Source organism: Phyllobates terribilis, unplaced genomic scaffold (assembly GCF_046119375.1).
Source record: "Phyllobates terribilis strain yellow unplaced genomic scaffold, ASM4611937v1 Scaffold_11__3_contigs__length_659146591, whole genome shotgun sequence".
Lineage (NCBI taxonomy): Eukaryota > Metazoa > Chordata > Amphibia > Anura > Dendrobatidae > Phyllobates > Phyllobates terribilis.
Window position 1 is genome coordinate 596046284 of NW_027362771.1, and position 27735 is coordinate 596074018.

The following is a 27735-nucleotide window of genomic DNA, read 5'->3' on the forward strand; positions in this document are numbered from 1 at the left end:
CTTTGATGCTCGTGAGGATAATAATTGCCGCCAGTCTGTGATACGTACTCTCTAGGAAGGGCAGGATGCTTCGTAGCACAGATAACGGGGAAGGAACCGAATATTTTTTCTCGTCATCTCAGAAGAAATAAATCATTCAACATAGTGATCAGTGAGATGAGTGATAAATGAAAGGTGGACGCTTCAAATTCACATGAATCAATGATTCATGTTCTAATCTGAAAGGCAAAAGAGGACTCTGCTCCGCCACTGATATGGAGGTAGCATAAATGACTCATCTGCCTCGTGCCTTATGGTGATTGCGTATCAACTCAATGCTAGTAGTGGAAGAGGAGGCAAGAGCATAAGCCGTGTGGTGTCTGGGGTTGACTTGTCAACCAAGAGGGATGAAAAACTCAAGACTAATCATTAAACCTCCTCATTTTGCATACTGCCTTGTATAGCACAAGAGTAATTGAGTCTTCTCATTCTATGAAAAGCCCTTTATGTCTCGTCACTGTCACATTCAGAAACCCTGCTAATCTCATTAATATTCCCTGCATATCTTCTGTCTCATTCAACTGTGCCCTTTGGAATGCACGCTCAGCTTGTAATAAACTCTCTTACATCCATGACTTTTTCCTCTCTAATTCCCTCAACCTTCTGGCTCTCACTGAAACCTGGATCCAGCAGTCGGACACCACCGCCGCTGCAGCTCTCTCCTATGGTGGCCTACACTTCTCTCATACTCCGAGACCTGACAACAGATCAGGTGGAGGTGTTGGTCTGCTTCTTTCAACAAAATGTACTTTTCAGGTTATCCCCCCTGTACCCTCCCTTATCTTCCCTTCTTTTGAGGCCCACACAGTCAGACTCTACCGGCCCTTTGCCCTGCGAGTGGCGGTTGTCTATCGCCCTCCAGGTCACTCCCGTCAGTTCCTGGATCACTTTGCTGCCTGGCTTCCAAATTTTCTATCCTGCGACATCCCCACGATAATCATGGGAGATTTTAACATCCCAATTGGCGATTCTCTTTCCCCATCTGCCGCTCATCTTTTATCACTAACCTCCTCCTTTGGCCTTTCACAGCTTGCTAATTCTCCTACACATGAAGACGGGAACACATTGGACCTGATCTTCTCCCGGCTTTGCTCAGTACATGACTTTACTAACTCTCCCCTTCCACTGTCTGACCATAATCTGCTTTCATTCTCTGTCAAGAACTGTGACTCTACTCAAGACCTCCCCACTTTCCACACTTATAGAAATATACGCGCCATTAACACCCAGAAATTTATGAAAAAGTTGCAATCATCATTGGCCCCAATCTCCTCCCTCTCATGTCCCGACTCTGCACTGAAGCATTATAACGAAATAATGCTCTGCGCCCTGGATGAAGCCGCACCTCCTACACAAAGAACAATTCGGCATAAACGGCGACAACCCTGGCACACGCCTCAAACACGTCTTCTCCAGCGGTGCTCCAGGTGTGCTGAAAGGCTGTGGAGAAAATCAAATCTGCCCGAAGATTTCCTCCATTATAAATTTATGCTGAAAACATATAACTCCGCCCTACACCTCTCCAATCAAACCTACTTTAACAACCTCATAATCTCACTTTCCAATAATCCTAAACGACTCTTTGACACGTTTGATTCTCTCCTCAATCAAACAGCACAGGCCCCGATCACCGACCTCAGCGCAGACGATCTGGCCAATTATTTCAAAGAAAAAATTGACCATATCCGTCAGGAAATTTTCTCCCAATCCCCAAACGTTTTGCATGCTCTCCCCCGCCACATTGTATCTTGCTCACTTTCTGATTTCGAACCAGTCACGGAAGATGAAGTGATCAGACTCCTTGCATCTTCTCGCCCTACCACCTGCACCAGTGACCCTATTCCCTCACATCTCCTTCAGTCCCTTGCTCCAGCTGTCACCACTCACCTAACTAAAATTTTCAACCTCTCCCTCTCATCTGGTATCTTTCCCTCTTCTTATAAACACGCCAGCATACATCCATTACTTAAAAAAAGATCCCTTGACCAGAACAGCACGGCCAGCTACAGACCTGTTTCCAATCTTCCCTTTATCTCTAAACTCCAGGAACGCCTAGTCCATTGCCGTCTAATCCGCTATCTCTCAGATAACTCTCTTCTTGACCCTTTACAATCTGGTTTCCGCTCTTTACATTCCACTGAAACTGCCCTCACTAAAGTCTCTAATGATCTACTAACAGCTAAATCTAATGGTCACTGCTCCCTGCTGATTCTCCTGGATCTCTCTGCAGCATTCGACACTGTGGATCACCAGCTCCTCCTCACTATGCTCCGTACTATTGGCCTCAAGGACACTGTTCTCTCCTGGTTCTCCTCCTATCTCTCTGACTGCTCCTTCTCTGTGTCTTTCGCCGGCTCCTCCTCCTCTCTCCTTCCCCTTACTGTCGGGGTTCCTCAAGGATCAGTCCTAGGCCCCCTTCTTTTCTCCTTATACACCGCTCCCATTGGACAAACAATCAGCAGATTTCAGTTTTCAGTACCATCTCTATGCTGAAGACACCCAATTATACACCTCTGCTCCGGACATCACCCCTGCATTACTACAAAAGACCAGTGATTGTCTGTCTGCTGTGTCTAACATTATGTCCTCCCTCTGTCTAAAACTGAATCTGTCAAAAACTGAACTACTCGCCTTTCCTCCCTGCACTGACCTACCTGTGCCCGATATTGCCATTTCCATTTGTGGCTCAACCATTACTCCCCAGCAACAAGCCCACTGTCTTGGGGTCATTTTTGACTCAGATCTTTCCTTCACTCCTCAAATCAAATCACTCGCTCGTTCATGTCATCTACACCTCAAAAACATCTCAAGAATCAGGACTTTTCTCACCTTTGACTCGGCAAAAGCTCTTACTGTAGCTCTTATTCATTCCCGTCTGGACTATTGCAACTCTCTACTTATCGGGCTCCCTCTTACTAAACTCTCCCCTCTCCAATCCGTCGTTAATGCAGCAGCCAGGATCATATTCCTCACCAACCGCTACACCGATGCCTCTTCCCTGTGCCAGTCATTGCATTGGTTACCCATCCAATATAGAGTTCAATTTAAACTTATTATGCTTACCCACAAAGCGCTCCATGCTTCAGTCTCCTCCCTTGTCTCAGTCTACCACCCTACAGGTGCCCTCCATTCTGCCAGTGACTTAAAACTTAAATACTCCATAATCCGAACTTCCCACTCCCGTCTCCAAGATTTCTCGTGTGCTGTGCCAATTCTTTGGAATGCATTGCCCAGGACAGTTCAATTAATTCCCAATACCCACAGTTTCAAGCGGACCCTAAAAACCCATTTGTTTAGACTGGCGTATCGCCTCCACACACTATCTGTCCATCCCAGTTGTCCGTCCCAGTTTTCTCTCATATTAAAATCTTCTTCAATTTCAGGTTCATACCATCCATGCACTTAATAGCCTCGGTCAGGACTGCACACATACTGGCAGGAGACCAGTCCATGTATTATTTATCCTATATAGTATATCAAGGCTGCATTATACAATATATGTACATTCTACCTTTTGTGTCTCCCCCATTTCCTCATAGACTGTAAGCTTGCGAGCAGGGCCCTCACTCCTTTCGATATGAGTTTTGTTTATTCTGTATTGTTGTATAAGTCCCCCCTAAAATTTGTAAAGTGCTGCAGAATATGTTGACACTATAAAAATAAAAATTATTATTATATTATTATTATGTCAACCTCCTCTCGACACAGTCCTTTGTAGTAGATCATCGAGCTCCACCCATATGTCGCTCAAGAGTGATGAGTGAATCGTCTCCTTACACTGTCTTCTATAGCTTTTGTTCTTGCTCTTTTCCATATTATGTTTCGGTCCTTGCTCAGCTCACATTAGGACATCCGTTGTATGGTTTGACATAGGTACAGTCAAAGTTAAACTCTCCACCCGACACTGTTCTCGAAGTAAATCCTTGATTCCTCTTCTTTACCATAACGCCCTCTACAGCCTAAGGCTCATCATTTTGCATGCTGTGTTAAATAGCTTTTGCTTTTTGCTCCACGGGAAGGTCTTACCATTCCTGTCCTCCCTTTTTTGACACAAACATTAAGGGTTGACAGGTGCACTGCCCTATTCAAACTCCCCCACAGCCATCACTGTCCTCAGAGTAGATCACCAAGATCCTCTTGTCTATCATGCCGCCCTGTATAGCTCAAGACTGATTTTGAATTCTCTAATTTTGCACGCAACCTTGTATTCCAATCATATAATAACGACACTTCGTCACAACCGTTATGTCCTCTAATTTCATAGAAATTGAAGGTTGATACAGACGTCCAAAATCTATCATCCGTTGACCATGAATGATTGAGCTATGAAAGAAAAAAATTAATTCTTTTATATGATTCTACCAAAATCTCCAGCATTAGTCCAATTACATTGCATTTCATGGTCCAATTGGGAATGCAATCCTGGACCTTTTATTTAGGTTCATCACTGGTCTGCGGGCATGCACATTGGATTAATATCAGTTTAACCTGTTGACTTTGTCAGGACCGGCCAACCATCAAATGAGTGATGATCTCCTGACTCTCCTTCGGCAGATGATGTTGAGGAAAGAAGAACTAGGCTTGTTGAATTTCAACACTCGATATCTTTATTCCAAGGAGCCGACCTGATGTGTGTGGTTATCTTAACTCCACTTTCCGGTATGCAATATCACTTTGCATTAAAGGGTTGTACAGTATTAGAAAGAAAAAAAAGGCTGATTTATTCCAGAAATAGAACCTCACTTGTTGATAGGTTGAATCTGGTATTGCGGCATGGCGCCATTAAAATATATAAGGGCACCATACTGTGAAGTATTGAACCCAACCTGTGACCACTTTAAGGTTTTGAAACGCTTGTTTTTAGTAGCCCAGAAACCTTCTGTCTCCCATCCTTGGTGAGCACTTGTTCTCATATCACTGACAATGTTCATGAGTAGTCAATGAAAAAAATCTTCAGAAGAAGAAGACTCCAAGTGGTGGGGAAGAATGTAGACATGGTGCCAAAATGAGTGACAGAGCAGACATTGGAGATCAGATTCAGAAAATAATGTTGGCATTAACAATACGATGAGTAAGAGCCTGGGGGGGAGAATAGAAGAAGGATAAAGAGGAGATCAATTAGAGCGAATTCCCTCATCTGCTTCTTGTCACTGCCCTGAATTTTACTGCCGCTTCATGGGTAAAATGTAAGTAGACATTTCTGGGACAACGTTGTGTGGATTGGGATGTGATCTAATTTGTGTGAAATTTTAATTTGTAGGAGCTGTTCTGCAAACGTCATCATTGATTTGCCTTTTGAGAGTTTTTGGGTCTCTGGACCATGTAGAAATTAATTATAGTAATATGGAATTTCAAATGTGAGCTGGGAAATTGAATTAGCAGAGAAGAGCACGAATCTGTAGCCTTGTGACTCCTACTATATACCGATGTAAAGTGCGGCAGAGCGGTAGTCATGACCGAGCTGCTGTCGGGTTTCGCTCTGGCACTTTACATACGAGGGGTGTCCCAGTCCCAGTGTGCTGTAGGGTGTGGGGTGCATCACACTCACTTGTAGGCCGCAGGCCTCTGCTGCCTCCAGGCTTCCGTCCTCAGGAGCCGCCTCACACAATGCATGGAACACCAAGTTCTTTGCAACAGTCAAACTTTTACTAAAGTCCAAGTTCATCCGGTGGCTACAGGTGGGATAGGGCATGGCAATACACATTTTCCTCCTTTTTAGCACCACTCCTCTTCAGTCCTGTTTCTAGCTCGTCTTGGACTACCCCCACGTCCACTGAACCTGTCAGTCTCAAGGATTTCTCGTCAACCTCGACAGTGCACCCGGAAGCGGCCATCATCTTCCGTCTTTGCAGGTCCCTTTCCATCTTCCACTGCACTCCAGAGGACACGATATGTCCGGCAGTCTCCATGCCAGATATTGGGCTGCGGATGTGACAGGAGCGACCGCGTGTGATCTCAGTAATGCCTCCCACTGCCTGGAACCAGCGCCACATGATGCCCCTGTCTACCCACCGCACCTGAATTTGGTCTTCACTAGGCACTCCGCTGACTCTCACAGAACTTCCTCTAACAAGGAAGTGCCCCCCTTTATCAGTACTAGTGCCCACCTGTTGGGTTAGTTCTATCATTAACTATTTCCTATACTTTGCTATTCTTTGGACTAAACCTATTATCCTTATTATATGCTTTATGCTATACTATACTCACATTATGCCTTACATAAGACAAACATCACTTTTGCATATAAAACCGCACGACAGTATTCACATGACGCGTTTGTTGTCTTCAGGGACAGGCAGGAGCAGGGTAAGACAGTCCACATCCCTACACAGATAAAGAACAAACCAGCACAGTTCATCTATGGAACCCTACTGTCCCACAAGTTCCCCAGGGGTCGAGGTTCTTAGATTGCCACAGGGCTTACTCTGGCCGTACTGTTTCAGAGTTTTATTTATTTTGGAGAACTGGAAGCAGATCAATCTGTGAATGATACGGTTGCAATGGTCATAAAAATGGCACAGAAACACACCGAGAAGAGCATCACGGAGCGATGAGGATAAGAAATGTAGTAATACTGGAGACATATAGGTCCACACAGGAGCTTCATACAAAAAATGGCTGACTTTTAATCAAGAAAAAATGATTCTAAATGGACAAAAGTGCCAGACACGCATCTTAATCTCCAAATTCCTGTTTCTCATTCAGCCCCATTGCCCTTGGTGTATAACATCCGGCCCCATTTCCCCCAGTGTATAATTTCCATCCCCATTACCCCCCAGTGTATAACATCTGGCTTTATTGCCCCCCAGTGTATAACATCTGACCCCATTACCTCTGGTGTATAACATCGGGCCCCATTACCTCCAGTAGATAACATCTGGCCCCATTGCCCATGGTATATAACAACCCACCTCATTACCCCTGGTGTATAAAATTCGGCCCCATTTTCCCTGGTGTATAGCATCTGGCCAATTGCCCCTAGGGTATAACATCGGGCCCCATCGACCCCCATGTATAACATCTAGCACCATTACCCCAGGTGTATAATATCTGACCCCATTGCCCCTGGTGTATAACATCCGGCACCATTGTCTACCGGTGTATAACATCCGAGCCCCATTGTCCCCGATGTATAACATCTGGCGCCATAGCCCTTGGTGTAGAACATCCAGCCCCATTGCCCCTGATTTATAACATCTGGCCCTATTCCCCCCAGTGTATAACATCTGGCACCATTGCCCCCCTCGTGTGTAAGGTTCAACCCCATTGCTCTTCCGGTGTATAACATCTGGCCCCATTGCTCCCAGTTTATAACATCCTGCAACATTGCCCCCCCCAGTGTATAACATACAGTCCCATTGCCCTCATTGTGTAATATATAGCACCATTAACCACGGTGTATAATATAATAATTTTTTATTGCACAATGCAGCCAAACATTGAAGTAAGACCTTGCTAAGACAAGTGAGTAGAACCCAAGCAACCTTAGATCTCCATTTCTAATATCATCTGTTCCCTCACTATATGGAATGGAGTCAACCCTTCACACAGTTGTTCAATCTCAGATCTGAGACTCTGGTCTGCATATAGGACACAGATCATACCACTCCCTGCAGGCAGTGCTTGTACTGCTACCTTCATCTGCTGTAAGATATGGACCTTGGCACAAGATGGGTCATTTCCAAACATGTCAATGTCTAGGCGGTGAATTCCCTCTGCAAAGGGCACTGGAAATGGAGGGGTACCAAGGCTAAGAAACCTTTCCAGATATGTTTGGGTGCCACCAGAGCTGGTTGAAACCTCAGAAGAAGATACTAAGTCACTTGATTCCCCAGGATGTGAATACAACCAGGCAATCTGTCGATTCAGTAGAAGATGTAGGTTGGACTTATGAGTGGTAAGAGGGAGCCAGCCTTGAACTAGGAATCCACCAGGTAGCAATTCTTCCCTTGTCTCAGACTCCTCAAAGAATTTGAGAATTTCCTCTTCTCCCAGAACATATAGATCTTTGGATCTATCAAAATTGTTCACTCGAGATTCCAGTAACGTCAATGCTGTTTTTAACTGGTCAGCAGGAAGGAGTAATGATAACACCGCCTAATTGGGAACACAAGGGACATAGGAGAGTAGACAAAATTTGAATATGTGAAGCACAGTAAGTAGGTTTTGGAGGTTAGAAATGTGTAATGGGGAGGCAACAGTTAAAGAAGAGAAGAAGAATATACAGGAAACGTCACAGATAAAGTAGAAAAGTGGAATCCACCTTAGAGTTGATCACTTTATATTTCGTCAGCATGGCAGCTGGTGGATTCTCTGCCCGGGTTAGTCGAACTCTTTTAACCTCTGGGTGGTCAGAATGTAGAGCAGCGAAGCAAAACTTCTGAATCAATCCAGCCACCCCTTGTCCTCTCATCCACGGAGCTACCCGAAGACCTTCCACCACTGCAGTAGTTCCATCATCAACCAATATGAATGACTCGAAGCCCACCTGACAATCCATGATGGGGAAGAAGAACAAAATGAACTTAAAGTAGCTTCTAAGAGTTTCTAGTCAACTATAAGGTCTGGGCACAGTGGGACAATATAGAGGTGACTGGTAAGGATGAGCTGACCCGTGGATATTCGGGTTTGTCGGGTTAGACCAAAGTTCGGTTCAAGTATCAGAACTTTACCCGAACTTGAACCCACACCAAAACCCCACAGAATCCAATGGTGACCAGAACTCTCTTCTCCCGTAATTCCAAACACTAAAACAGACCTTCGGGTTCACTCATCTCTAGTGACTGGGTCACCAACTTAGGGATCTGTGGGGTCTACGCCACCACTCACCATCTTTGACCAAGGCAGTAAAAACTCAACAGGATTAGAAAAAAATGAAGGTTGTCCAACAGATGCAAAATTAAAAATGTGAACCCCCACTACATTTTTGGCTTGTACAACCTTAATCCAGCAATGTTAATTTCGTCATTTTTTTTTCAATTGAGAAAAGCCTCGAGATACAAAGTTGTAATAAGATGCATTTTACAATGAATAGACCTCGACAGGTCTTTAGGGGCTACAAATTAATTTGACTATTTTTTAAAGTGTTTTTCCTGCTTTTTTAATCTTTCTGTTCATGTTTGCTATAGTTTAGGATCTAACCCCCTCCCCATGCTTAATATTTGATAGAGCGCAATAGAGTCTATTATGTGTCACCTCCATTCCGAGTTTGACAGATGAATGAAGGAGAAATGGAAGCTGATGCGGAAATCATTTATCTCTATGGAGACGCATGGAGACGCTTACGTCCTATTTTAAAGGTTGATGGATATGGACAAAGAAAGTAGATTATTTTCTGCGTTATTTTTCACAGTTCTTCCTCTCTCAGTCATTGAACAAAAAAAGTCCATGATCAATGTCTAGCAAAAATGGACGATAAGTGAAAGGCTTTTAAATTACCAGTAGGCGAGTAGAAAGGATTACTACCTGTGATAAGGGAAAATGGATTGTGTCTTAAAGCTACTAACTAAGGGATGACCAAATAGGGTTCAACTATGGAGTGTTGAGCGCACTCGCTGTGTGTTCTCGTGGTGCTAAATACGGTGTTGGCATCTGGATAAAGAAGATAATTGGATGGTGTATTGCCAAGATCACTCTCATGATACTGATTGATCAATGGCAAGTAGGGCTTACCTTATCATGTTCCACCCAATAGTCCTTTTCATCTTGAAGACCTCCATGGGAAGCAAGAATGGGCCTGGTTTATAGAAGGGGTGTGTGGTTCTTGTGGCTGTCCGGAATTATGGGTGGCATGGTGACTTTTTGTTTGGCATTGTGGCTGTCCTGTGGGGTGTATTGTTGCTGTAATTGGAAGAATTGTGGCTTCATAAAGGAAAAGTGACTGGCATAATGGGCATTTTGGTTTTTAATGGAGTATTGTGGATGTCATAGAGATATTGAGGCTAGTATCAGGCAATGAGACTGTCATCGGGGCATTGTTGTTATAGGGCTAAGTTTCTGAAGTAGGGTACATTTTGGGCATTGGGGTTTGCATGGTAGCATTGTGGCTGTTACGGAGATATTGTGGTTGGTTTCATGGCATTGTGGTTTCCATGTGGTGCATTGTAGCAGTATTAGAAGGATCATGGCTGGTATGGAGACAAAGCACAATGTCGTTGGTGTCAGGACATTTAGGGCTATGTGGTTGGTATGTTGGCACTGTAGCTATCATGGGAACAATGTGGCTCTCATGGAGGTATTATGGTTGACCTAAGTGAATTGTAGATGTAAATTGTGGCTGTGCTAGTGGTCCATCTGTCATTGTACCAAGTAGTGTAATCCTTCATCAGTCTCTCATAAAGGACCATACAGTTCCTCTCGCTCATGACAGGCATTCTGTGGCACTTTTTTTTTTTAATATGGCTGCATTTATGGTCCATGTGACTCTGTATATGAAAAATAGAATTAGATACGATCAGAGGAAAGAAGAAAAATCTATTTGGATGTACTTTTTTTGTCAATAAAGGATATGCGATGGGAACTTAGACAACACACGTGAATTCCGCCATAAGGATATGCCGAATGCCGCAAACTTCTGTTCCTAAAGAAAGGGATGGATACAACTTTGTAAACTCAGTCAGTCTATGGCCTTGGGTGACTTGAGGCTTGTGGAAGGATAGATGTGGGATAGCTTGTCCTGAACATCTAGTTGGAACAGTATGGGTTTTCTTGGGAAAAAACAATTCGAACACACAGATTTTTCCTGATCTGCTCCTCTGTAATTAGGAGTATATGGTATGCACTTTCCAAGCGTTGTATGGTAGGATTATTTTGCCGTTTCTGTACCTTTACCAAATATACTTATGGATTTTTTCAACTAGAGATATATAAGTCCCCAACCCCCTCTGCAGATCCCAAAAAATACCTTTTATAATCCCCGCCACGGCACAGTCTGGTCCGATGGCTGTCTCTGGTCTTGCTTCGGCGCCTCCTCTTCATCACCGTCCTCCTTCTTGCTTCATGTGGATGAACGCCTTCCACGCTGTGTTCCCCAAAAGCAATCCTGCGCATCCTTACTCCTCTCTGCCCTCTGGTGGCAGAGCACAGTACTCTAGTGCGCATGTACCAGGTTTATTTCCTGGTCACTGGTGCTCTTTGACCTCTCTCATACTTTCCTCTACCCTAAGCAGGGCAGAGCGAAGGACACCAGTACAGGAGCATGATTGGGGACATTGTGTGGATGATGTAGGACAGGTCATCCACATGAAACAGGGAAGGAGGATGACAACTACAATGAGAGAGGAGGCACCGAACTGAGACCGCCGACGCCCATCGGACCTCACCGTATAGGGGAATATTTGTTGAGCTTTTCAGGAGGGGGGTTTAGGGACTTATATATGTAGCACCCCGAGGGCTTGGCTGCTACAGGTGTATTGCACCTCAAACCAGAGGTGTGATATTCCACTCCCGGGTAAGGATGGAGTGTGGACCAGGACTCGTTTAGCTGCATGCACCACACACACCCCATTTCCGAGGGACAGCTCAACGGTGCTCCCACTAGACAGAAGTGCAGGCACGACAGCATCTGTTCCTGGCTGGAGTGGGGAGGGGGAAGAAAACCCAGTGGTGTAGGAGCAGATAGGGGTGGGTCTCTGGGCATAGGTAGGAGCCCATTGGTTGCTAGTCACCTGGGCTCGGGTGTCAGAAGGAGGTATAAAAGGTGGGCACCATCTTAGTTCTGGGTCCAGTTCAGTGCAGTCTGTGAGGAGAGCAGACAGGGAGCAGCAGCTCAGGCTGGGTGCTCCTCCAGAGGCAGGCCTAGAGAAGAGGCCGGAGCCTGAGAGGAGAAGAAGAAGTAAGAACTGGAACTGGAACTGGAACAGAAAGGAGATAAGGAACAGCACATTAAGAGAGGCCCAGAGACACGAAGGAAGAAGGAACCCCATAGGCCCAGGAGATTGCGGGTGACGGGTTGGCAGAACAGGGTACCGGATCCCAAATTGGTGGAGGTCGTGACTATATCTCGGTGCGACCCCTCACTACACCTACCAGGAAGGCACACCACATAGGGTCAGGGACGCAGAGATCAGCGTGCCCAGAGAAGGCCCAAGGCAGCCGGACAAACGTAGAGTCACTGGTGGGGCACGGCCAGAGAAAGGAAGAGAAGGGAGCCCTGTGCCACACTCTGGAATTGCCTGGGAGTTGGTCGAGCCCCTTGCCTGGTGGACGCAGCACGGCTTGGGCAGTCACCGCCGGTACCGAGGTGACTAGGACCAGTAAAGAACTGTGAGTAAAGCATTGGAAACTGCAACCACATGTCTCTGTGCTTCTTCGCCGCACCAGCACCATTACTACTGGGACGCTCACACCATCACTCCCATCTTCCACACTATCTGCCCTGAGGCAATACTTCTCCCGTGGGGAGTTATTCCATACTCGGCTGCGCAAACTACATCAGCCTCAGCGGTCTGCAGCGCAGCGGCGGTCCCCACTGACCGCAATCCACAGGTGGCGTAGTCGGACATTGTTATTACCTAAGACTGCCACTGGTTTGACCACCCTTCACACTGAGACTACAACCCCCAGCGATCCGGTTCCCGGTATCCCCTGCACAGCACAGGCCCAGGGGGCGCGTCATATACATCTTGTTAGACTGCTGTAAAAGTGGGATTAACCCCTTCACCACCCTGGGAATTTCCGTTTTTTGCGCTTACGTTTTTTTTTGCTCCCCTTCTTCCCAGAGCCATAACTTTTTTTTTATTTTTCCATCAATATGGCCATGTGAGGGCTTGTTTTTTTTGCGGGACAAGTTGTACATTTGAATAACATCAATGATTTTTTTCATATCGTGTAGATGAAAGTGAAAAAAATTCCAAGTGCGGCAAAATTGCAAAAAAAGTTCAATTCCACAATTGTTTTTTTTTTACTATGTCCAGTAAATGCTTAAACTGACCTGCCATTATGATTCTCCAGGTCATTACGAGTTCGTAGATACCAAACATGTATAGGTTCTTTTTTATTTATGTGGTGAAAAAAAAAATCCAAGGTCTGTAAAAAAAAAAAAAAAAATGACACCATTTTCCGAGACCTGTAGTGATACCATTTTTCGGGATCTGGGGTCGTGTGGGGGCTTATTTTTTGCACCCTGAGCTGATGTTTTTTAGTATTTTGGGGTAGATCCGATGTTTTGATTGCCTGTTATTGCATTTTATCGCAATGTTGCGGCGACCAAAAAACGTAATTCTGGCGTTTTGATTTTTTCCTGTTACACCGTTTACCGATCGGATAAATTCTTTTTAGATTTTGATAGATCGGACATTTCTGAAAGCAGCGATACCAAACGTGTATTTTTTTTTTCAATTGTTTTATTTTAAATGGGGGTGATTTGAACTTTTAAATTTTTTACATTTTTTTTTTAAAAACTATTTTTCTTTCTACTTTTTACTTGCTTCAATAGTCTCCACGATCAGGTTAAACGCCGCTGTCAGAGATTGACAGCAGTATTTAACATGTTAACAGCCACGGATTGTTTATGATTCCACCTGCGGCTGTTAGGGGCATGTGTCTGAAAAGATGCGGGCTCAGCGTCGGAGCCCGCATCAAAGAGAGGGAGGCTACCTATGACGTACCTATACGTCCAAGGTCGTAGAGGGGTTAAAGGTGGTGGCTATCCTTTATATTGGGAAAACCTGGTGACAATTTCTCTTTAAGACCTAACCCCTTTTGTAATTAGCTTTATTATAAAATTCCCCATCGTTCCCCTATACAGCTATTCTCTACATCTGTCATTTTTTTTCTTTACTTCCTGTGACGTTTTGGTTGATGAGAGTCTCAAATGAGACATCATAAATGGAAGACCCTGCTGTCACTTCCTCACAGATTCTATCACCTCCCGAAACAAAATTAATCTAAGGGCAGCACTGCGGTCCCTCCCCACAGCTTCTGTCTTCGCTGTCATCTGATGATGTCCTGCGTTAGGAGCGGTGATGGAGAATTGACTACAGCTTCAGTAGCTGCCACACTACATCTTTCCCTGATGCCATCATCTTCAACAGCTGCCGCCACAGTCCCTGCTTTTATCATCACTGTCTCTTTCCCTGAATAGATAAGTCAACAGGGAGCGGTGATAGAAGTAGGGTGAGTGATACCAGCACTGCTCCACAGTTTCCATCACTGCCCTCAAACAAATCGTCAAATAGGAATGCTCGGACCTGACACCCATAATATGGTGGTGCGCCATCTTGTTGGAAAAACTCAGGGAACGTGCCATCTTCAGGGCAACACATCATCATGTAGCAATTTCAGAGGTCTCTATTGATGAAGAATGGCCCCACTATCTTTGTACCCCATATACCACACCATACCATCAAGATACGAGATGTGCAGCATCTGAAACAACGGATACTGGAAGCCTGTGCTGGCGTTTCTTCTGCGGTGTTGCTATCAGTGTGTCAAGAGTGGGAGAAGAGGGTTGCATTGACAATCCAACACAATGGGCAGCACTTTGTACACATTTTATAAATGGTCATAAACTTTTAAAAAAACTCATGAAAGAATAAAGTTACGTTAAAACCAAGCACACCATTGTTTTTCTTATGAAATTCTCAATAAGTTTGATGTGTCACATGACCCTCTTCCCATTGAAAAAAAATAAAGTTGGATCCAAAATGGCCGACTTCAAAATGGCCGCCATGGTCATCACCCATCTGGAAAAGATTTCCCCCTCCCATATACTAATGTGCCAAAAACAGGAAATTGATATTACCAACCATTCCCATTTAATTTAGGTGTATCCATATAAATGGCCCACCCTGTAGTTTATAGGACCACCACTTTAAATAGAAAAAAAGAAGTTTTTGGACAAGATTTTTTTTCATTGCGTTAGTTATATAATTTTTGGAAGGACATATTATTTTTGGGTACATACAACTTTTGGATTTTTTGATCAATTCTGGCTTTTTTTTTTTCATTCACTATGGGGAATAAATAATAATATAATATGGGTGAATACAATTACACTGATATGCAATTTACAGCTTTCTTTCTGTTTTTTTTTTATTTTGCACACACAAAACAACACTTGAAAAAAAATGAAAAAAGTTATCATATAAAAAATCTATACTTTTTTTATTTACAGAGCTTCGTGAGGGTTTGTTTTCTTGCATAATGAATGAGCTGTAGGTTTTTTTTAAACTTTTTTATTTTTTTTTATTTCACTTTTTCTGTGAGGCAGGATGAACAAAAATGTCAATTCTGACATAGTTTTCCTTTTTTTTTACGGCATTCACTGTGTGAGATAAAAATGATTTTGTTTTATTGTGATACTAGATGTGTGGTGGTTTTTTTGTAATTTGTTTTTTATTAGATTCAAAACATTTTTTTTTTCAGAAAAACAATTTTTTTCGTATACATTTTAATTGTTGTAAACTCCTAAAACTTTTCTTTTACAGTATTTGTCTCACCAGGTGACTTCAGCATAGATAATACCCTGCATTACTTACAGTGAAGGAAATAATTATTTGATCCCTTGCTGTTTTTGTAAGTTTGCCCACTGACAAAGACATGAACAGTCTATAATGTTAAGGGTAGGTTAATTTTAACATTGAGAGATAGAATATCCAAAAAAAATATCAAGAAAATCACATTGTATAAATTAGATTTATTTGCATTTTGCAGTGAGAAATAAGTATTTGATCCCTCTGGCAAACAACACTTAATACTTGGTGGCAAAACCCTTGTTGGTAAGCACAGCAGTCAGACGTTTTTTGTAGTTGATGATGAAGGTTGCGCACATGTCAGGAGGAGTTTTGGTCCACTCCTCTTTGCAGATCATCTCTAAATCATTCAGATTTTGAGGCTGTCTCTTGGCAACTCAGAGCTTCAACTCCTTCCATAAGTTTTCTATGGGATTAAGGTCTGGAGACTCCATGACCTTACTGTGCTTCTTTTTGAGCCACTCCTTTTTGTTGTCTTGGCTGTATGTTTTGGGTCATTGTCTTGCTGGAAGACCCAGCCACGACCCATTTTTAATGTCCTGGCGGCAGGAAGGAGGTTGTCACTCAGGATTTTACGGTACATGGCTCCATCCATTCTCCCATTGATGCGGTGAAGTAGTCCTGTGCCCTTAGCAGAGAAACACCCCCAAAACATAATGTTTCCACCTCCATGCTTGACAATGGGGATGGTGTTCTTTGGGTCATAGGCAGCATTTCTCTTCCTCCAAACACGGCGAGTTGAGTTAATACCAAAGAGCTCAATTTTTGTCTCATCTGACCACAGCACCTTCTCCCAATAACTCACAGAATCATCCAGGTGTTCCTTGGCAAACTTCAGATGGGCCTGCACATGTGCCTTCTTGATCAGGAGGACCTTGCGCGCACTGCGGGATTTTAAACCTTTAAGGTTACCAATGGTTTTCTTGGTGACTCTGGTCCCAGCTGCCTTGAGATCATTAACAAGTTCCCCCCGTGTAGTTTTAGGCTGATCTCTCACCTTCCTCATGATCAAGGATACTCCACGAGGTGGGATTTTTCATGGTGCCCCAGATCGATGTCGATTGACAGTCATTTTGTATTTCTTCCATTTTCTTACTATTGCACCAACAGTTGTCTCCTTCTCACGCAGCGTCTTACTTATGGTTTTGTAGCCCATTCCAGCTTTGTGCAGGTCTATGATCTTGTCCCTGACATCCTTAGAGAGCTCTTTGGTCTTGCCCATGTTGTAAAGGTTAGAGTCTGACTAATTAATTGAGTCTGTGGATAGGAGTCTTTCATATAGGTGACTATGTAAGACATCTGTCATTAATGCAGGTAATGAGTTGATTAGGAGCGTCCAACTGGTCTGTAGGAGCCAGAACTCATAATGGTTTGTAGGGGGATCAAATACTTATTTCTCACTGCAAATTGCTAATAAATGTATCTAATTTATACAATGTGATTTTCTTGATTTTTTTTGGATATTTTATCTCTCAAAGTTAAAATGAACCTACCCTTAAAATTATAGACTGTTCATGTCTTTCTCAGTGGGCAAACTTACAAAAACAGCAAGGGATCAAATAATAATTTCCTTCACTGTATGTTGTGCAGGGCATTGTCTCAGCTTATCGGTGTTAGGCCCAATTCACACGTCAGTATTTGGTCAATATTTTGCATCATTGTATGCCAAAACCAAGAGAGTAAGGCTATGTGCTCACAGTCAGGATTTGAAGCAGAAATTTCCTGTGCGTTTCCGCATTTCCTTGGCAGGAAAAACGCATGCGGATTTTCCTTGCGTTTTTGATGCGGTTTTTGCATGCATTTTTTGAAGCATTTTTGTACATCAATGAATGCTTTTTGGAGCTAAATAAAATTATTTGGTGGGACATTGCTTAAACCTTGGATTACCAACAGAACTGGGGTGAGTATATTGGTTAATTTGAATGATTAAAGAATGTGTCTGTTGTATTTCAAATAAAGTGTTTACTCTGTGTCTGTGTGTTTATTTAACTCTTTACTTTACTTTAATTAGGTTTGGTCATGAAAAGGTCTGATTGACACCTTTTCATAACCAAATAAAAGAGCTAGGTGTCAGCTAGTCCCATTCGCCCAATCTTCAATAGCATTTCTATTCATGTAATTTATGCGGCAGCTGTGAGATGCTATTTTTAGCCTGGGAAGGTGCCATTTGCAAACATGGTCCCCATCAATAACAGCTCACAGCTTTTCGTTAACCACTACGTCCCTTGATCAGCACTTAGCAGCGCTTTGGACGCAGCGTATTTTTGCTGCGTCCAAAACGCGGTGTTCTAATGCCACACTTTTGTTATCGGTACATGAGAATCCACGGCATATAATGACACTTCAATCAGTCAAAATTTTCAGCGGAGACTAGCGTGTCCGCTACAGAAATTGACAAGCTGTGGGTGAGTTTGGGTACGTGGCCATGATCAGGAACCTCTGCGGGTTTGAAGCTGTGTGTTTATACAATGTCAAACCCGCAGCGTCCAGATGTTACAGCATCGTGGATGGAATCCCTAGAAATCCCATGTCCACTATGCGTGCATCAGAGGCTGCGAATCACCTGTGTCTTTCAGGACCGCAGCATGTCAAATTCTCTTGTGGAGTCAATAGTCTCCGCAACAGAAATTTGACCACTAGAATATATTGAATGTGGTTCAGTGAACATCTCCCTCTGTCAAACTCCTTAAATTCCACGGTTGCTATTGACCATGGCACGTGAGGGGTTAATTGGCCAATGTAGAGCGCTGGTAGCGCTTTCCCCCTGCTGCTCTGTCTGTGCTATAAGGCCTGTTAGACAAAGGCAGTTCTTGGACTACAATTAAGTTTTTGAAACTGCCACATTTATTAGGATGTGAAAATTCTGGGCAGTGAGGGGCTTTGGGCAAATAAACAAGTCATTGAAAAAAAACAAAAAACGGAACCAAATAATTTGGATCCAAAAATCAAAATGGTCTTACTTTAAAAAATAGTGATAGTGATCCCCAGAATATTTTTAAGTCTCTTGACAGGTTCTTTAGTGTAAATCTCAATGTACAACCCCTGGCAAAAATTATGGAATCACCGGGCTCGGAGGATGTTAATTCAGTTGTTTAATGTTGTTGAAAAAAATCAGATCACAGACATGGCACAAAACTAAAGTCATTTCAAATTGCAACTTTAGGGCTTTAAGAAACACTAAAAGAAATCAAGATTAAAAGTGTGGTACGCAGTAAGGGTAATTTTTTTCAGACCAAGCAGAGGGAAAAAATTATGGAATCACTCAATTCTGAGGAAAAAATTCTGGAATCATGAAAAACAAACACACAAACGAACACTCCAATACATCACTAGTATTTTGTTGCACCACCTCTGGCTTTAATAACAGCTTGCAGTCTCTGAGGCATGGACTTAATGAGTGACAAACAGTACTCTTCATCAATCTGGCTCCAACTTTCTCTGATTGCTGTTGCCAGATCAGCTTTGCAGGTTGGAGCCTTGTCATGGACCATTTTCTTCAACTTCCACCAAAGATTTTCAATTGGATTGCGATCCAGACTATTTGCAGGCCATGACATTGACCTTTTGTGTCTTCTTTCAAGGAATGTTTTCACAGTTTTTGCTCTATGGCAGGATGCATTATCATCTTGAAAAATGATGTCATCATCCCCAAACATCCTTTCAATTGATGGGATAAGAAAACTGTCCAATATATCAATGTAAACTTGGGCACTTATTGAAGATGTAATGACAGCCATCTCCCCAGTGCCTTTACCTGACATGCAGCCCCATATCATCAATGATTGTGGAAATTTGCATGTTCTCTTCATGCAGTCATCTTTATAAATCTCATTGGAACGGCACCAAACAAAAGTTCCAGCATCATCACCTTGCCCAATGCAGATTCGCGATTCATCTCTGAATATGACTTTCATCCAGTCATCCACAGTCCACGATTGCTTTTCCTTAGCCCATTGTAACCTTGTTTTTTTCTGTTTAGATGTTAATGATGGCTTATGTTTAGCTTTTCTGTATGTAAATCCCATTTACTTTAGGTGGTTTCTTACAGTTCGGTCACAGACATTGACTCCAGTTTCCTCCCATTCGTTCCTCATTTGTTTTGTTGTGCATTTCCTGTTTTGGAGACATATTGCTTTAAGTTTCCGGTCTTGACGCATTTAGACACAGCTGACTGTGAACAACCAACATCTTTTGCAACATTGTGTGATGATTTAACTTCTTTTAAGAGTTTGATAATCCTCTCCTTTGTTTCAATTGACATCTCTTGTGTTGGAGCCATGATTCATGTCAGTCCACTTGGTGCAACAGCTCTCCAAGGTGTGATCACTCCTTTTTAGATGCAGACTAAAGAGCAGATCTAATTTGATGCAGGTGTTAGTCTTGGAAATGAAAATTTACAGGGTGATTCCATAATTTTTTCCTCAGAATTGAGTGATTCCATAATTTTTTCCCTCTGCTTGGTCTGAAAAAAATTACCCTTACTGAGTACCACATTTTTAATCTTAATTTCTTTTAGTGTTTCTTAAAGCCGTAAAGTTACCATTTGAAATTACTTTAGTTTTGTGCCATATCTGTGATCTGCTTTTTTTCAACAACATTAAACAACTGATTGAACATCCTCCGAGCCCGGCGATTCCATAATTTTTGCCAGGGGTTGTATATCTATCATAAAAACTTAAGTGATAAAAACCAGTCAGTGCCAAATGTTCATAGTAGAAGGGTTTTCCTAAATTATGAGACCAGCTGACTAATGTGTATGAGGGTCTCTGACTTGTTCCTGATGACTGAGGAGAAGAAGGATTGGATTCGGCTTGTTGAGTTTCGTCATGCCTGATCCCTAAATTTGCCATTTTTATATTGCCCTTTGCTTACCACTTTTCCTTCGCATTTGGCCAGAAACATTCTTCTCTGTGGGTCCTTCAGCCATGCGTGGTACCTAAAAGGCAGATAGTCCGTTCCGTTGTATATCCCACCGGAGATGGACATCACTTCTTCATAGTCTTCAGCCGTGGCAGGTACAAAATCAATTTGTGAAAATGAAGTCTCACCCGACATGGTGTCACCACACGATCCCGATAAGAGCTTCAGCTGAACAGATGAGAAGAATGTTATACAGCCAGGCAAAGTTCACGAAGGAGGACTCCGCCTGCACCTGCAATCCCAGGTGATTCGACGATTCTGCCTTCGTGAGACAGATAATATGCAAAATTCCTAATGGATTATTTATTAAAACACTTGGAGGTTACATAACGGGGCAAACTATAAGTTTTGTGTGTTTCATTTTTTTTTTGCTTGCTTTCTTCCAGGAGCCATATCTTATATTTTTCCACTTCCATCGCCATACAAGGGCTTTTTTTTTCCTGGGATGAGTTTTAGTTTTCAATGACACCATTCACTTTAATATATAAAATATTGACAGCGGCATTTAATATTGCCGTCCCGGAAGCGCATCACTTAACCCGCCCATCGGTGACCCCGTCACGTGATCGCGGGTCACCGATGGGTGGGCATGACAACCCTGGGTCTGCAGCAGACTCCAGTGGTTGTCATGTAAAGATCACTATGAGCGCCACCTAGTGGTCGGCGCTCATAGCACAGGAGCATTTCTGCTACATAGAGGTGATCTGCTCATCACCTCTATGTAGCAGAGGCGATCAGACAGTTGCTGCTTCTAGTCTCCTATAGAGACTAAACAAGCATGCAAAAAGTTAAAAAAAAAGTTTTTAAAAATATAAAAAAAAATAAAAAAATATAAAAGTTTAAATCACCCCCCTTTTGCCCCATTCAAAATAAAATAATAAAAAATAAACCTCACATACACATATTTGGTATCGCCGCATTCAGAATCCCCCCATCTATCAATATAAAAAAAGAATTAATCCGATCGGTAAATGGCGTAACGAGAAAAAAATTCCAAGCGCCAGAATTACGTTTTTTTGGTCGCCGCAACATTGCAATAAAAGGCAATAACGAGCGATTAAAACAACGGATCTACCCCAAAATGGTACCATTAATAACATCAGCCCGGCGCGCAAAAAATAAGCCCTTACCCAGCCCCAAATCCCAAAAAATGGAGATGCTATGGGTCTCGGAAAATGGCACCATTTTTTTACTTTTTTTTAGCAAATTTTGGATTTTTTTTTTCACCACTTAAACAAGAACCTATACATGTTTGGTGTCTACGAACTTGTAATGACCCGGAGAATAAGAATAGCAGGTCAGTGTTAGCATCCAGTGAATGTGGAAAGAAAACAAAAACAGAAAACAACTGTGGAATTGCATTTTTTTTGCAATTTCACCGCACTTGGAATTTTTTTCCCGTTCGTTTTCCAGGACAAAATATGGTAAAATATAATTAGAAAAAATCCCATGGGCATAATTAAACAAAATAGGATCATTATAGATCATTGGTGCATATGGTATATAGCTAAATACTCCAACGAGGAATTATGTATCAAACAAGAGAAACAAAGGAGTAGCTTTAAAACATACATAAGTTTTTATTGAAAAAATTGATTTAAAAACCACACAGAAGTAAATATGATGGACAGAATAGCAATACAAAAAAAGATCCGGGTACAGGCCCAAATGACCAAAAGTTTGGTCACCAGATGATCAACAAGTCTGAGATAGGGAGCAATATAACAATATAGTAATTGACCTTACGAGGGGAAGTCTGGCCCGGCCCAGAGTGTGAAGGCTAGAAGTATTGCGCCCCTACGCACGTTTCGCATGCCGACCGCACGCTTTCTCAAGGGGAAGTGTGGGGAGGAATTACCTGCAGGACCTTAATACCATGTGATCATATCACATGGTCACCAGCTCGCCAATAGGAGCAGCCGCACGGCGCACGCGCCAATGACCGCACCCGCGACAATGCCCACCCCGGCCGTCAAGCCAATCACGGGAGACCCGGAGTCCTGAGGATGCCCGCACCTGCCGGGACCAACATAGAGACGCCGGGGAGCGGCGCGCCCACGGAGGAGGAGAAAAGGGGCACGCGCATACTGCTCCCACGGTGAGTATATATGAAACAAATGTATGAATTTTCCTCAAAGAGGAATTACTCACAGAATAATTTTGGAATATTGTTGAGCTTTGAAATCATGGGCTGTCATGAAAATAAGGGAAGAGAAGAGAGAGGACAAGGAAAGAAGGACAAAAAACTACAAAAAACTGCGGAGAGACATATTGACAATATAAATACATCACGTTAAGCAAAGAATATAGTTGCCAATTCAACATGCCTACTGTATAATAACAATGTATATAAATTGATAAGAATGTCGCTGGTGTCCGTCCCGACTCGTCATCCATATATCCTCCATGTAGATATCATCATGTGTAAGTCCATAATTCACCAGAACATGCAGCCAAAATAGCATATGAGAGTCGGTCAGAAAATGTGACATAAAGCAAAAAGAGAACTGCAGATAAATCAACAGAAAAAATCATGAATGAAAGCAAATCACAAAAAACATAGAAGATGTTAAAATCAAGGTTAAAAACAAAAACAGAAATAAATGGCGCGTAGCTACAAAGCCAAATGGTAGTGGTGGTAAGTGTGTCAATTTATAAAAAGGACGAAAAACTGAGTGACTCATTGAGACCAGATGGTGCCAACGTCCCCAGAGTGACAATCCATCTGGTCTCGCATTGTGCCAGGCGTTTGCCTATATCTCCTCCCCGTATACCAGGGTGGATGAGATCAATTCCTCTCACCCGAAAGGATTTGGGGCTACGGTCATGGTGCATCTTAAAATGTTGGGGAATGGTTTTTAGTTCCGACATGTCAGACACTGACCTGGCCTCAGCAATGTCCCTCATGTGTTCCCTCACACGTATTTTTAGTTCCTGGGACGTGAGTCCGATATAGATTTTGGATCATCCACAAGTTGCGTAATAAATTACGTTCGTACTAGTGCATGTAATGTGATGTTTCATTTCAAAACGTGGATCTTGGCGAAATCGTCTGGGGGAACGTACCTTGGTTCTCTGGTAATTGCTCTTACAATAAGTCCTCCAGAGCCTGCAAAGCCACCCTCTCGGCGTCAGTCACAAGATTGCTGGAGCTGGAAACACGATTATGTAGCTTTTTCAAGATTACCGTATTTTTCGGACTATAAGACCCACCGGACCATAAGACGCACCTAGGTTTTAGAGGAGGAAAATAGGAAAAAAAAATATTTAAGCAAAGAATTTGGTCATTATGCCCTGTTATGGAGGAGGGGGTCTGTTGCTGACACTGGTATTGGGGTAATGTCCCCCAATTCTGTTAATATCCTCCATTGTGGTATGTATAGCCCCTCCTTCCTGGTATACGTGGCCCCCATCCCATCTTGGTATACGTGGCCCTCATCCCCATCCTGGTATGCATGGCACCCCCTGATCCCCATCCTAGTTTTCATGGTACCCCTTGATCACCCTTCCTGGTATGCATGGCACCCCTTGATCCCCCATCCTGATATGCATGGCACCCCTTGATCACCCATCCTGGTATGTATGGCACCCCTTGATCCCCCATCCTGGTATGTATGGCACCCCTTGATCCCCCATCCTGGTATACATGGCACCACTTGATCACACATCCTGGTATGTATGGCACCCCTCATCCCCATCCTGGTATGCATGGCACCCCTTGATTCCCCCATCCTAGTATGCATGGCACCCCTTGATACCCCATCATGGTATGCATGGCACCCCTGATGACATCAAGACGATGCAAAAATTTAAAAGATTGTCAAAAGCCACTATACACCTCCTGTGGGAAATTTGTTCGGGAGCAGAGGTCCCACTTTGTTTTTTTTTCCATGTGGTCGCTGCCTGGCCTGCAGCAATGTCATCCGTAGTTCCTCATTTTCTTCAGCGGATGGACTCCGCCATTTTGAAATGAAACATCACATTACATGCACTAGTATGAACGTAATTTATTACGCAACTTGTGGATGATCCAAAATCTATATCGGACTCACGTCCCAGGAACTAAAAATACGTGTGAGGGAACACATGAGGGACATTGCTGAGGCCAGGTCAGTGTCTGACATGTCGGAACTAAAAACCATTCCCCAACATTTTAAGATGCACCATGACCGTAGCCCCAAATCCTTTCGGGTGAGAGGAATTGATCTCATCCACACTGGCATACGGGGAGGAGATATAGGCAAACGCCTGGCACAATGCGAGAACAGATGGATTGTCACTCTGGGGACGTTGGCACCATCTGGTCTCAATGAGTCACTCAGTTTTTCGTCCTTTTTATAAATTGACACACTTGCCACCACTACCATTTGGCTTTGTAGCTATGCGCCATTTATTTCTGTTTTTGTTTTTAACCTTGATTTTAACATCTTATATGTTTTTTGTGATTTGCTTTCATTCATGATTTTTTCTGTTGATTTATCTGCAGTTCTCTTTTTGCTTTATGTCACATTTTCTGACCGACTCTCATATGCTATTTTGGCTGCATGTTCTGGTGAATTATGGACTTACACATGATGATATCTACATGGAGGATATATGGATGACGAGTCGGGACGGACACCAGCGACATTCTTATCAATTTATATACATTGTTATTATACAGTAGGCATGTTGAATTGGCAACTATATTCTTTGCTTAACATGATGTATTTATATTGTCAATATGTTCACAGATCAAGTTGGTTGTCCTTTCCACTCCCAGGTGTCCCATGTTTTCATGGAGTTCTTTGAAGGTCAACCTACGGAGTACTCTGGGTAGTACCAACTGCCGGTTTTGTCCTCCTTTACGATACAGGATACCGTCTTCACTGAGGTAGAGGTTCGTCCATTCTTTAACTAAAACAAATACTGCTATTGACTCATCATTATCTCTCTACCATTTACTTGGAAACTGATTTTTGTCCACATAAAGTAGTATTCTACCAATTATCTGATCTTCCCGTTGTGCTCTACGGATTTTTCCTTTTGGTAGTTGTTGAATCGACAGGGGGCGATCTTGTTCTCTCGCTTTTATGGTGGTTTCCACCGTCAACGGACACCAACGGAGAATCCGTCAGCATCCGCATTCCATTTTCCTGGCCTGTTCTTGATGCTGAAATTGAAGTCAGCTAGTTCAGTGACCCATCTCTGACCCGTTGCATTCAGTTTGGCTGTAGTGAGGACATAGGTCAAAGGGTTGTTGTAAGTGTATACCTCAAACTCTTTGCTGTAGTAGAGATAAGCTCTAAATCGTTCACAGATAGCCCATTTCAATGCCAGGAACTCCAATTTTCCGGAATGTAGATGGTAATTCTTCTCGGCGTTCTAGAACTGTAACCGATGACTCTCAATTTTCCCTCTTGATGCTGATACAAGGCAGCTCCCAGTCCAACTTAAGAAGCGTCACAATGAAAAACAAATGGTAAGTTGAAATCAGGATATCCCAAGATGGGTGGTTTTACCAGGTAGTCTACTAGTTCTTCTAATACCTCCTGGTGGTCTGCTGTCAAAAGAATGGGCTGTTGGGATGAAACGGCATTGTTTCTTTTAAGCCCAGTCCTACTCGCGTTCTTCTTTTTCTCCTTGGGTGTTGTTGACTCTGTCGTCCCCCCCAAGAGGAGGTATAGCGGGGCAGCAATCCCGGAGGAGTTCGGAACGTAAGTACGATAGTAGGAGAGGAATCCTAAGATCTGCCTCAACTCCCCGACAGTAGAGGGCCGCTTGTTTTTTAAGGCCTGTACCGGAGCGATTTTTGCTGGGTCCATGGTATATTCTTCTCCGGACACAATTTTCCCTAGAAATCGGACTTGCCTTTTGAACAGTTCACACTTCTTTGGGGTCAACTTAACTCTGTGTTGTTGATACCGCTGTAATACGGTCCTCACGTGTTCAACATGCTCCCGGGAGGTTTTGGTGTGTACCACATTGTCATCCAAGTACGGCTGGCAGATATCATCCCTCAATCCTTCTAAACATGTCTCCATGCTCCTCTGGAGTTCTGCTGGAGCTGAACTGAGCCCAAATGGTATACGGATCCACTCATATAATCCCCACGGTGTGATGAATGCTGTCAAGGGTCTACTGGACTCTTCAACAAACTCTTGATGGTATGCTTTACCCTGATTGAGGACAGAGAACCAGGTATTTCCTGATAGGCTATCCAGCATATTTTGCATCTTTGGTATCGGGTGTCAATCAGGTACTGACTTTCGGCTTAGTTCCTGGTTGTTATGTTCTGCAACATAAGCTAGGGAAAGAAGGGGAGAGCTGTCCCTACAATAAGACTAATCTGAGTCCCTACGTTGTAGCGGGCAACCTGTTCCTTGTGAACAGACCCGCCTTCGTCCTCTGCTAGTCTGAACGGAGACCTATAGAGAAAGGGAGGGGTCCCTAAAAGAACTAAGGACTGGGACAAAAATGGGACACGTCCTAACAGAAGTTGTTGCAGAGCAAAAGATAAACTGACAAAAGTACTAGAGATCCCAGAGGACCAAGCAAACTAGAGATAGATAGGCACAAAAGCACCAGGCTAGAGAGACAGTAGAACACTGAAGTCCAGCAAGGCCAGAAGGGCGGAGCTGGAATATATAGGAAGATGGTCACGTGACCGCAAAACACCAGATAGAAACAAAAACAAACAGGAGGGTTCTAACAGTACCCCCTCTTTTATGAGGATCCTCCGGATCCTCCAGGCCCAGCCCTATCCGGAAATCTCCTGTGGAAAGCTCTGACAAGTCTAGGGGCAGAGACATCATCCGCCTTAACCCAGGAGTTATCCTCGGGACCGAAACCTTTCCAAGCGACGAGATACTGCAATCTCCCTCTATGCTCTCTGGAATTCAGGATACGGGAAATTTCATATTCGCCGTCTTCCACCACCGGAGGAACTGTGACAGTGGCCTCCCTATCCGATACATCAGCCTTTTTTAACAAAGAAACATGAAACACAGGATTAATCTTCCAGGAGGAGGGAACCTCCAACCTAACAGCAGACTGATTAACCACCTGAAGCACCTTAAATGGTCCCACAAACTTTGGACCCAATTTTTTAGAGGGAATCCTCAACCGCAACTTCTTTTAGGACAACCAAACCATGTCACCCACAGTAAACAAAACCTCTTTACGTTTCCTGTTAAAATACTTCTTGGACTTTTTGTTAGCCTCTTGAAAGTTACAACGTACATTAGTCCAAACTCTCTTCAAATCACCGGAAAAATTCTCCTCCTCCGGCACCGCCGACCCCAATTTGGAGAACGAACCAAAA

General features: G+C 43.3%; 1 protein-coding gene across 1 annotated transcript; it reads right to left on the bottom strand.

Moving 5' to 3' along the window:
• Nucleotides 1-6824: 6824 nt before the first annotated feature.
• On the bottom strand, nucleotides 6825-20676 carry LOC141167076 (probable N-acetyltransferase 16). The gene is made up of 3 exons (XM_073654416.1): nucleotides 20385-20676; nucleotides 8303-8527; nucleotides 6825-8136 (listed from the first exon to the last, which is right to left on the bottom strand). Exons 1-3 carry the CDS (start codon nucleotides 20565-20567, stop codon nucleotides 7525-7527), a joined length of 1020 nt encoding a protein of 339 aa, XP_073510517.1. The 5' UTR covers nucleotides 20568-20676; the 3' UTR covers nucleotides 6825-7524.
• Between the last annotated feature and the right edge of the window lie 7059 nt (nucleotides 20677-27735).

Coding starts and splice junctions, on each gene's coding strand:
- LOC141167076 (XM_073654416.1), bottom strand. CDS start 20,567: ATGTCGGGTGAGACTTCATTTTCACAAATTGATTTTGTACCTGCCACG. Junction 8,528..20,384: donor CCAAATGCGAAGGAAAAGTG/GTAAGCAAAGGG, acceptor ATGGATTGTCAG/GTGGGCTTCGAGTCATTCAT. Junction 8,137..8,302: donor ATAAAGTGATCAACTCTAAG/GTGGATTCCACT, acceptor GTTCCCAATTAG/GCGGTGTTATCATTACTCCT.